Source organism: Somniosus microcephalus, unplaced genomic scaffold, assembly GCF_052327205.1.
Source record: "Somniosus microcephalus isolate GS21.2 unplaced genomic scaffold, FLI_Smic_1.0 unresolved_chr1, whole genome shotgun sequence".
NCBI classification, from domain to species: domain Eukaryota; kingdom Metazoa; phylum Chordata; class Chondrichthyes; order Squaliformes; family Somniosidae; genus Somniosus; species Somniosus microcephalus.
This window is the reverse complement of record NW_028225179.1, coordinates 164,658,590-164,670,941: the sequence shown is the minus strand read 5'-3', so window position 1 is coordinate 164,670,941 and position 12,352 is coordinate 164,658,590. Positions and strand designations below refer to the sequence as shown.

Sequence of the window (12,352 nt, the reverse complement as noted above, 5' to 3'; positions counted from 1 at the left end):
ACAAACAGATTCAGAACAGATCTAGTAGCTCAAAACTGAGCATGCGTGAGGCTCTGTGGGTCATCAGCAGCAGCAGAATTGTATTCCACCACAATCTGTAACATCGTGGCCTGGCATATCCCTCACTCTACCATTACTATCAAGCCAGGGTCCAATCCTGGTTCAATGAGGACTGTAGAAGAGCATGCCAGGAGCAGCACCATGAATGATGGTGGACAATTAAACAAATAACAGGAGATGGCTCCATGAATATCCCCATCCCCCATCCTCACTGATGGCGGAGTCCAGTATGTGAATGCAAAAGACAGGGCTGAAGCATTCGCAACCATCTTCAGCCAGAAGTGCCGAGACAATGATCCACCTCCTCCTGAGGTCCCCACCATCACAGATGCAAGTCTCCATCGAATTCAATTCACTCCATGTGATATCAAGAAATGGCTGAGCGCACTGAACACAGCAAAGGCTATGGGCACCGACAACACCCTGGCTGTCGTGCTGAAGACTTGTGCTCCAGAACTAGCTATGTGTGGTAAACCACTGTTATACCTGTGTGGGTGTTTGTATTCCACTGTGTACATGTCTGTACATGCCTCGGCTGACTCCTCCCACGAGTCCAGGTATAAAGGTGACTGCTCCACAGTCCCTCTGTATTCTGGACTGGTCGACCACTCGAGGCACACCTTAATTCTCTTGTTAATAAAAGCCTGTTAGTTACTCGCTTAACCTCAGTCTTTTGAGTAATTAATAGCGCATCAATTTTATTAACAAGATTTTTTTATAATGGAGAAGATCCTCACACCAGCATGCCTGGACTTAGACCATCGGGAGGCGGACGCATCCACCAAGTTTGCTCACTGGCTTAGGTGCTTTGAAAGATTCCTGATCGCCTCCGCTGCAACGGTCAAATCGGATGAGGACAAACTGGATGTCCTGACCTCCAAAGTGAACCACCGACCGTACTCGGTCATCCAGGACGCGACCTCGTACACGGCTGCTCTCAAGCTCCTCAAGGACCAGTACACGCGCCCAGTGAACGAGGTGTACGCCAGGCACCTCCTGGGGAGTCGTAAACAACAACCTGGGGAATCGACCGAGGAATACCTTCAGGCACTGTCTGTGCTTGGCCGGGCCTGTGGTTGTAAGGATGTAAAGGCCGCCGTGTACACAGAGGAACTTATCCGGGACGCTTTTGTAGCGGGCCACAGGTCCAATTACACCCGACAGCGACTGTTGGAGCAGAGTGACCTCGACCTCAACGAGGCCTCTGAACTCGCACTATCATTGGACGCAGTCTACCGGGGCATGGATGCCTACTCCTCTGCACCGTGGACGGCGCGGGGAACGACAGCCTGGGACACGGTAGGACCGTCTCATAGCGCCGTGCCACCCCAGCCACATCCCAGCAACGGCCCAACTACCGCAGCAGTGTCCCAAGGCCAGAAATGCTACTTCTGTGGCCAGGCCAAACACCCCAGAGCACGCTGCCCGGCGAAAAATGCGATCTGCTCGGGCTGCGGGAAGAAGGGACACTACGCCAGCATCTGCAGGGCCAAAGCCACCCCGAACCCCAGCAGCACCGCATGCGGGCCGCCATCTTGGGCCTCCCCAGCCATGTGCGAACCACCGGAACAGCAGCCATTTTGGACGCCCCCAGCCACATGGGGATCATGGACGCCAGCCGGGACGCAGCAGGCCCCCAACACCGCCTCATCTGATACCCGCAGCGACACACCGACCCCTACGCTGGCCTCCGTTACGCTGGACCAAGCGAGACTGCACCAACTGGCCCGGTCCACAATGGACATTAAGGTAAATGGTCACGAAACAACCTGCCTTTTTGACTCTGGGAGCACGGAGAGCTTCATCCACCCCGACACGGTGCGGTGTTGCTCTCTCCCAGTCCTGCCTGCGCACCAGCGGATTTCTATGGCCTCCGAGTCCCAGTCGGCGGACATTGGCGGCTACTGCGTGGTGACACTCTTAGTAGACGGGACTGTGTACGATAATTTTAAACTTCTGGTCCTGCCCCACCTCTGCGCTGCCGTTCTACTGGGGTTAGATTTTCAGTGCCACCTTAAAAGTGTTACGATGGCGTACGGTGGACCCCTCCCCCCACTCACAGTCCGCAGCCAGCAGCTTCCAAATTGCCCGCCGCGCACCAGGTGCAACCTCTCCACACTCAGAGTCACCCCCCCACCCCCCCCCCACTGTTTGCTAACCTCACCCCCGACTGTAAGCCCATCGCCACAAAGAGCAGGCGATACAGTGCCGGGGACAGGGTTTTCATTAAAACCGAAGTGGAGCGGCTCCTGAAGGAGGAGATTATTGAGGGCAGCACCAGCCCCTGGCGAGCCCAGGTTGTGGTCGTTAAGACCGGCGAGAAGCAGCGCCTGGTCATCGACTACAGCCAGACAATAAATCGCTACACCCTGCTGGACGCTTACCCACTCCCCCGCATAGCTGATATGGTCAACCAGATCACGCAGTACCGTGTCTTCTCGACCATTGACCTGAAATCAGCATACCACCAGCTCCCTATCTGCCCTGAGGACCGCCAGTATACTGCCTTTGAGGCAAACGGCCGCCTCTATCACTTCCTTAGGGTTCCCTTTGGCGTCAGCAACGGGGTCTCCGCCTTCCAAAGGGAGAGGGACCGGATGGTCGATCAAAATGCGTTGCAGGCCACTTTCCCATATCTGGACAATGTGACCATCTGCGGCCATGACTTGCAGGACCATGATGCAAACCTCGAAAAATTCCTCCGCACCGCCCAACTCCTGAACCTGACGTATAACAAGGAGAAGTGCATATTCCGCACAACCCACCTCGCCATCCTTGGCTGTGTTGTGGAACACGGAGTCATCGGTCCCGACCCTGACCGGATGCGTCCCCTTATGGAACTCCCACTGCCCCACTGCCTCAAGGCCCTGAAGAGGTGCCTAGGGTTTTTCTCCTATTACGCCCAGTGGGTCCCCTACTATGCGGACAAGGCCCGTCCGCTGATCAAGTCCACCTCTTTTCCCTTGACGGCAGAGGCCCGCTTAGCCTTCCACCGTATCAAGGAAGACATTGCCAAAGCCACCATGCACGCAGTGGACGAATCCATCCCCTTCCAGGTGGAAAGCGACGCGTCCGACTTTGCCCTGGCCGCTACCCTTAATCAGGCGGGGAGACCCGTGGCCTTCTTTTCACGAACCCTCCAGGGCCCGGAGACCAGACACTCCGCTGTTGAGAAGGAGGCCCAGGCTATTGTGGAGGCTGTGCGTCATTGGAGGCACTACCTGGCCGGAAAACGATTTACCCTGCTCACTGACCAGCGTTCAGTTGTTTTTATGTTTAACAACAAGCAGAGGGGCAAAATCAAAAACGACAAGATCTTGAGGTGGAGAATCGAACTTTCCACCTACAATTACGAGATCTTGTACCGGCCCAGGAAGCTCAATGAACCCCCGGATGCTCTATCGCGTGGCACCTGCGCCAGCGCGCAGATCGATAGACTGCGGGCCCTCCACAATGACCTCTGCCACCCGGGGGGCACCAGGTTCTTCCACTTCATCAGGGCCCGCAACCTGCCTTACTCCATTGAGGAGGCCAGGACCATGACCATGAACTGCCAAGTCTGCGCTGAGTGCAAACCGCACTTTTATAGACCAGACAGGGCTCACCTGATAAAAGCCACTCGCCCCTTCGAGCGCCTGAGCATTGATTTTAAAGGGCCTCTCCCCTCCTCCGACCACAATGTGTACTTCCTCAACATTATTGGTGAGTACTCCCGTTTCCCGTTCGCCATCCCCTGCCCGGACATGACCAGTGCCACGGTCATTAAATGTCTGAACGACCTCTTCACCCTGTTCGGTTTCCCCAGCTATATCCATAGCGACCGGGGCTCATCGTTTATGGGCGACGAACTCCGCCAGTACCTGCTCGCTAGGGGTATTGCCACAAGCAGGACCACCAGTTACAACCCCCGGGGGAACGGACAGGTGGAAAGAGAGAATGCGACAGTTTGGAAGGCCGCCCTGCTAGCCTTAAAGTCTAGGGGCCTTCCGACCTCCCGCTGGCAGGATGTGCTCCCCGATGCGCTCCACTCTATTCGGTCACTGCTCTGCACTGCCACTAACGACACCCCTCATGAGAAAATGTTTGTCTTCCCAAGGAAGTCCACATCGGGGACATCGCTACCGCCATGGCTGACGTCCCCAGGACCGGTCCTACTGAGAAGACACGTGAGGACCCATAAAACGGACCCCCTGGTCGAGAGGGTCGACCTCCTCCACGCCAACCCCCAGTATGCTTATATTGCGTACCCAGACGGGCGGGAGGACACAGTCTCCATACGAGACCTAGCACCCTCGGGGGCCCCAGTAACCCACTACCCACTACCACCTCCCCCCCCACGATCCAATATCCAACCCCAGCAGACGGCACGCCTGGGCCCCGCGACCCGCTCGACACCCACGAGGACTACACACCAGTGCCCCAGCCTACGCGGGACTCGACGCCGGAAGCTTCACTACCCCTGCCGTCGCCACGTCGATCACAGCGGCAGACAAGACCTCCGGAGAGACTCCAATACACAAACTTTTAATACACTTCACTCCGCCGGACTCATTTTTAAACAAGGGGTGAATGTGGTAAACCACTGTTATACCTGCCTGTGTGGGTGTTTGTATTCCACTGTGTACATGTCTGTACATGCCTCGGCTGACTCCCCCCACGAGTCCAGGTATAAAGGTGACTGCTCCACAGTCCCTCTGTATTCTGGACTGGTCGACCACTCGAGGCACACCTTCATTCTCTTGTTAATAAAAGCCTGTTAGTTACTCGCTTAACCTCAGTCTTTTGAGTAATTAATAGCGCATCACTATGCCTCTAGCCAAGATGTTCCAATACAGCTACAACACTGGCATCTACCCGACAAAGTGGAACATTGACCAGGTATGCCCTGTCCACAAAAAGCTGGACAAGTCCAATCTGGAAATTACTGCCCCATCAGTCTACTCTCAATCATCAGGAAAATGATGGAAGGGGTCATCGACAGTGCTATCAAGCAGCACTTACTCACCAATAACCTGCTCACTGATGCTCAGTTTAGGTTCCACCAAGACCACTCGGCTCCAGACCTCATTACAGCCTTGGTTCAAACATGGACAATAGAGCTGAATGCCAGAGGTGAGGTGAGAGTGACGGCCCTTGACATCAAAGCAGCATTTGACTGAGTGTGGCATCAAGGATCCCTAGTAAAATCGAAGTCAGTGGGAATCAGGGGTAAAACACTCCACTGGCTGGAGTCATACCTAGCACAAAGGAAGATGGTTGTGGTTGTTGGGGGCCTATCATCTCAGCCCCAGGACATCACTGCAGGAGTTCCTCAGGGCAGTGTCCTCGGCCCAACCATCTTGCGATGCTTCAAAAATGACCTTCCTTACATCAGGTTAGCTGTGGGGATGTTTGCTGATGATTGCAGTGTTCAATTCCATTCATAATTCCTCAGCTAATGAATCAGTCCGTGCCCGCATGCAGCAAAGTCTGGGCAACATTCAGGCTTGGGCTGACAAGTGGCAAGTAACATTCGTGCCACACAAGTGCCAGTCAATGACCATCTCCAACAAGAGATTGTCTAACCACCTCCCCGTGATATTCCATGGCATTACCGTCGCCGAATCCCCCACCATCAACATCCTGGGGGTCACCATTGACCAGAAACTTAACTGGACCAGCCACTTAAATACTGTAGTTGCAAGAGCAGGTCAGAGGCTGGGGATTCTGAAACAAGTGTCTCACGTACTGACTCCCTAAAACCTTTCCACCATCTACAAGGCACAAGTCAGAAGTGTAATGGAATACTCTCCACTTGCTTGGATGAGTGCAGCTCCAACAACACTCAAGAAGCTCAACAGCATCCAGGACAAAGCAGCCCGCTTGATTGACACCCCATCCATCACCTTAAACAGTCACTTCCCTACAGCACTGGCATACCGTGACTGCAGTGTGTACCATGTACAAGTTGCACTGCAGCAACTCGCCAAGGCTTCTTTGGCAGCACCTCCCAAACCTGCGATCTCTACCACCTAGAAGGACGAGGGCAGCAGGTGAATGGGAACACCACCACCTCCAAATCACACACCATCCTGACTTGGAAATATATCGCCGTTCCTTCATCATCGCTGGGTCAAAATGCTGGAACTCCCTCCCTAACAGCACTGTGGGAGCACCTTCACTACACGGACTGCAGTGGTTCAAGAAGACGGCTCACCAGCACTTTCTGAATGGCAATTAGGGATGGGCAATAAATGCTGACCTTGCCAGCGATGCCCACATCCCAGGAACTAATTAAAACTAAAGCACCTTGAGGCTCCATGGGTTCTGTTTCAGTTATGCTCGTTGATTGCACTGATTCACGGATGATTTTAGGTTCAGGATTCTGATCATTAGGATTGCATGGCCATTTGGGCGGAATTCCACCTCGACCATTCTGGGTTCAATTTCCTGATTGCGAACACACAGAAGCCCTTGAGTCTTCATTTAAACTTTATCTGGGCCAACACCACCAAAAACCAGACTGAACTGGTTGTTCATTTCATTTTTGTGGGTGGGATCATGCTGTGCGTAATATGGCTGACGCTGTTGCTTACATAACGGTCACTGCACTGCAAACAGTAACTTCGGATGTGGTGTGCTTTTGGGACATCCTGAGAATGTGAGCAGTCGCTGTACAACACCAACAACAACTTGTATTTATATAGCGCCTTTAACATAGTAAAACGTCCCAAGGTGCTTCACAGGAGTGTTATCAGACTAAATGTGACACTGAGGCACATGAGATATTAGGGCAGGTAACCAAAAATTTGGTCGATGAGGTTTTAAGGAGCGTGTTCAAGGAGGAGAGAGGCGGAGAGGTTTGGGGAGGGAATTCCAGAGCTTAGGGCCCAGGCAGCTGAAGGCACGGCCGCCAATCGAGGCTGCGAAGGAGGCCAGAATTGGAGGAATATAGAGATCTCGGAGGGTTGTGGGGTGCAGCAGATTACAGAGATAGGGAGGTATGTAGGGCTGGAGGAGATTACAGAGATAGGGAGGGTTGTAGGGGCTGGAGGAGATTACAGAGATAGGGAAAGTTGTAGGGCTGGAGGAGGTTACAGAGATAGGGAGGTTTCTAGGGGCCGGAGGAGATTACAGAGATTGGGAGGGTTGTAGTGCTGGAGGAGATTAGAGATAGGGTGGTTTGTAGAGGCCGGAGGAGGTTACAGAGATAGGGAGGGTTGAGGGGCTGGAGGAGATTACAGAGATAGGGAGGGTTGTAGTGCTGGAGGAGGTTACAGAGATAGGGAGGTTTGTGGGGCTGGAGCAGGTTACAGAGATGGGGAGGGTTGTGGGGCTGGAGGAGATTACAGAGATAGGGAGGGTTGTAGTGCTGGAGGAGGTTACAGAGATAGGGAGGGTTGTAGGGCTGGAGGAGGTTACAGAGATAGGGAGGGTTGTGGGGCTGGAGGAGATTACAGAGATGAGGAGGGTTGTATGGCTGGGGGAGGTTACATAGATAGGGAGTGTTGTAGGGCTGGAGGAGATTACAGAGATAGGGAGGGTTGTAGGGCTGGAGGAGGTTACAGAGATAGGGAGAGTTGTAGAGCTGGTGGAGGTTACAGAGATAGGGAGGGCTGGAGGAGATTACAGAGGTTGGGATGGTTGTAGGGGCTGGAGGAGATTACAGAGATAGGGAGGGTTGTAGGGCTGGAGCAGGTTACAGAGATAGGGAGGGTTGTAGGGCTGGAGGAGGTTACAGAGATAGGGAGGGTTGTAGGGCTGGAGGAGATTAGAGATAGGGAGGGTTGTAGGGCTGGAGGAGGTTACAGAGACAGGGAGGGTTGTAGGGGCTGGAGGAGATTACAGAGATAGGGAGGGTTGTAGGGCTGGAGGAGGTTACAGAGATAAGGAGGGTTGTAGGGGCTGGAGGAGATTACAGAGATAGGGAGGGTTGTAGGGCTGGAGGAGGTTACAGAGATAAGGAGGGTTGTAGGGCTGGAGGAGATTACAGAGATAAGGAGGGTTGTAGGGGCTGGAGGAGATTACAGAGATAGGGAGGGTTGTAGGGCTGGAGGAGGTTACAGAGATAGGGAGGGTTGTGGGGCTGGAGGAGATTACAGAGATAGGGAGGGTTGTGGGGCTGGAGGAGATTACAGAGATAGGAAGGGATGAGGCCATGGAAGGATTTGAATACAAGGATGTGAATTTGAAAATTGAGGCGTTGCCAGACCGGGAACCAATGTAAGTCAGCGAGTGCAGGGGTGATGGGTGAACGGGACTTGGTGCGAGGTAGGACATGGGTAGCAGAGTTTTGGATGAGCTCATGTTTACAGAGGGTGGGAGATGGGAGGCCGGCCAGGAGTGTGTTGGAATAGTCAGGTCTGGAGGTAACAAAGGCATGGATTTAGGGTTTCAGCAGCCTATGGGTTGAGGTGAGGCGGAGAAGGGCGATGTGATCACTCGCTATATAAAGACAAGTCTTCCTTTGTCCCATCCAAACACTGTCTGCTGTCTGAATTTGATTCTTCTCTTTAACTCATTAATGAAAGTTATTCCAAGTCCCATGACAATCACTGAGACCAGTCAGGAAACTGGAGGTTGTTTCTAATGAAAATCTATTCTCTTCCAGATCTACAGAAGAAGCTAATAGACTCAGGTAAGAAGAGTTATGAGAAAATCTCAGCTGTGGTTCCATGGCCCCTCCATGCAGTGTGTAATTATTGAAAGGGATGATGCCCAGTATCAGTGGAGCTGGATTGTATTTTGTCGCTAAGTATTGTGATAGAAACATAGAAGATAGGAGCAGGAGTAGGCCATTCGACCCCTCGGGCCTGCTCCACCATTCAATGAGATCATGGCTGATCATCCAAATTCAGTACCCTGTCCCTGCTTTCTCCCCATATCCCTTGATACCTTTAGCCTTAAGAAATATATCCAACTCTTTCTTGAATATATTTAATGAACTGGCCTCCACCGCCCTCTGTGGCAGAGAATTCCACAGGTTCACCACTCTCTGGGTGAAGAAATTCCTCCTCATTTCAGTCCTAAATGTCCTACCCCTTATCCTTAGACTATGACCCCTGGTTCTGGACTCCCCGGCCATCGGGAACATCCTTCCAGCATCTAGTCTGTCCAGGCCTGACAGAATTTTATAGGTTTCGATGAGATCCCCTCTCAATCTTCTAAACTCCAGTGAGTATAAGCCCAATCGACACAATCTCTCCTCATACGTCATTCCTGCCATCCCAGGTATCAGCCTGGTGAATCTTCGCTGCACTCCTTCCATGGCAAGAACGTCCTTGCTCAGATGGCGATATTTATCTGCTCTGTGTGATGTCTCCGCTGAACAGCAGCTGTGCTGTAAGTTTTCCCTAAGGTTTTTACACAGGGTCACACACCACGAGCTGCTCCCTCCTGATCCACAATTACTGTCCGACCTCGTTCCCACAGAATGGTCTTACTGACGGAGATAAGCATCTTCTCACAGTGAGTGGATCTGGCTCCTTTAAGGTTCCCGTCTAGAAGTGGACAGTCCTGAGTGTGGTGGATCCTGTGTGATGCACAGCTCTCAGTGAGATATGTCGGTGGTGTCCGGGTCACTGTAAATAAATGACCATCATTGTGTCGCCCGGTTCTGTGATCCATTTATGCTCAGTATTTACACTTTATCACGTGACGGCGCCACTGATCTTATTTTAATCTGTTTTTCAGAGCGGGAAAGGCTTTGGATGGTTGCAGGTGAGAGACTTCAGATCCTGGGGCTGTGCCGGTTTCTATCTTGCGAAGTTTAGGTTCTGGTCTGTGCGGAGTGTTTAACATCCGTGGGGGAGCCCTGTCAATAATTAAAACATCAGCATTTCCACAATTCCTGTCTGAATCACCGTCTGTCTATAAATACTGCAGTGAGTGAGAGGGGACTCTGCCACAGGGTCAAGGTGGTAACTCATTCCCGACAGACCTGTAGTCTGTTGCTCCCTGTTACAGTACATGCCACTTATATTAATATAAAGATTCATCTCTTCCTCAATTCTAAAGGCACAGCCTGAGGTCATAGAAACATAGAAGATAGGAGCAGGAGTAGGCCATTCGGCCCCTCGAGCCTGCTCCGCCATTCAATGCGATCATGGCTGATCATCCAAATTCTGTACCCTGTCCCTGCCTTCTCCCCATATCCCTTGATCCCTTTAGCCTGAAGAAATATATCCAACTCCTTCTTGAATATATTTAATGAATTGGCCTCCACTGCCTTCTGTGGTAGAGAATTCCACAGGTTCACCACTCTCTGGGTGAAGAAATTCCTCCTCATTTCTGTCCTAAATGGCTTGCCCCTTATCCTTAGACTGTGACCCCTGGTTCTGGACTCCCCGACCATCGGGAACATCCTTCCTGCATCTAGTCTGTCCAGCCCTGTCAGAATTTTATAAGTTTCAATGAGACCCCTCTCATTCTTCTAAACTCCAGCGAGTTTAAACCCAATCGACCCAATCTCTCCTCGTACGTCATTCCTGCCACCCCAGGTATCAGTCTGGTGAATCTTCGCTGAACTCCCTCCATGGCAAGAACATCCTTCCTCAGATAAGGGGACCAAAACTGCACACAATACTCAAGGTGTGGTCTCACCAAGGCCCTCTACAACTGCAGCAAGACATCCTTGTTCCTGTACTCAAACCCTCTTGCTACGAAGGCCAACATACCATTTGCCTTCTTAACCGCCTGCTGCACCTGCATGCTTCCCTTCAGCGACTGGTGCACAAGGACACCCAGGTCTCATTGCACTTCCCCTTCTCCCAATCTATTGCCATTCAGATAATAATCTGCCTTCCTGTTTTTGACACCAAAGTGGATAACCTCGCATTTATCCACATTATATTGCATCTGCCATGCTTCTGCCCAATCACCCAACCTGTCCAAATCATCCTGGAGTTTCTCGGCATCCTCCTCACAGCGCACACGCCCACCCAGCTTTGTGTCGTCTGCAAACTTGGCGATATTACATCTAGTTTCCTTGTCTAGATCATTAATATATATTGTGAATAGCTGGGGTCCAAGGACCGATCCCTGCGGTAGCCCACTAGTCAATGCCTGCCACTCGGAAAAAGACCCGTTTATTCCAACTCTTTGCTTTCTGTCTGCCAACCAGTTCTCTATCCAAGTCAATACCTTGCCCCCAATCCCATGTGCCTTAACTTTACACGCTAATTTCTTATGCGGGACTTTATCGAAAGCCTTTTGAAAGTCCAAATACACCACATCCACTGGTTCTCCCTTATCTATTTTACCAGTTACATCCTCAAAAAATTCCAGTAGATTAGTCAAGCATGTTACCTTTTGTAAATCCATGTTGACTTTGTCCGATCCTGTCACTGTTTTCCAAGTGCTCTGCTATTACATCTTTTATAATGGACTCTAGCATTTTCCCCACTACCGATGTCAGGCTTACTGTAATTCCCCGTTTTCTCTCTACCACCTTTTTGAATAGTGGGGTAACATTAGCTACCCTCCAATCCATGGGTACTGTTCCAGAGCCTATCAAATGTTGGAAGATGATCAGCAATGCATTAACTATTTCTAGGGCCACTTCATTAAGTACCCTAGGATGTAGATTATCAGGCCCTGGGGATTTATCGGCCTTCAATCCCATCAATTTCCCTAACACCATTTCCCTACAAATACTGATTTCTTTCAGTTCCTCCCTTTTATCAGACCCTATGTTCCCCGACATCTCTGGGAGGTTATTTGTGTCCTCTTTTGTGAAGACAGAACCAAAATATGTATTTAATTGGTCAGCCATTTCTTTGTTCCCCATTATAAATTCCCCTGATTCTGACTGCAAGGGGCCTATGCTTGATTTCACCAATCTTTTTCTCTTCACATATCTATAAAAGTTTTTACAGTCAGTTTTTATGTTCCCTGCAAGCTTACTCTCATATTCTATTTTCCCCATCTTAATTAATCCCTTTGTTCTCCTTTGTTGAATCCTAAACTGCTCCCCTCCTTGGGTCTGATGCTATCCCTAATTTCCCTTGTTAGCCACGGTTGAGTCACTTTTTTTGTTTTATTTTTATGCCAAACTGGGATGAACAAATTCTGTAGTTCATCCATGCGGTCTTTGAATGTTTGCCATTGCCTATCCACCGTCAACCCTTTGAGTGTCATTCCCCAATCAATCCTACCCAACTTGCGCCTCATACCATTGTAGTTTCCTTTATTTAAATTCAGGACCCTAGTCTCTGAGTCAACTACTTCACTCTCCATTTTAATGACGAATTCTATCATATTATGATTGCTCCGACCCAAAGTCACACAATCCAGCTGGGGGTCGGGCCCGGCA

At 51.0% G+C, this 12,352-nt stretch overlaps 2 protein-coding genes across 5 annotated transcripts in view; one reads left to right on the top strand and one right to left on the bottom strand.

The window, feature by feature from the left end:
- The window catches only part of LOC147096466 (erythroid membrane-associated protein-like), a 72,158-nt gene that overhangs the window by 15,529 nt on the left and 44,277 nt on the right, over nt 1-12,352 (bottom strand). The gene's annotated exons all lie outside the window — the stretch shown is intronic.
- LOC147096467 (butyrophilin subfamily 1 member A1-like) overlaps nt 1-12,352 on the top strand; it is a 51,259-nt gene that overhangs the window by 35,705 nt on the left and 3,202 nt on the right. For 2 of the 3 annotated variants that reach the window (XM_085975240.1, XM_085975241.1), the window contains exons 7-8: nt 8,651-8,677; nt 9,733-9,759. In XM_085975240.1, coding sequence (XP_085831366.1) covers nt 8,651-8,677; nt 9,733-9,759 — 54 coding nt within the window. The remainder of the gene's footprint in view (nt 1-8,650; nt 8,678-9,732; nt 9,760-12,352) is intronic. The other variant, XM_085975242.1, reaches the window with a different exon arrangement.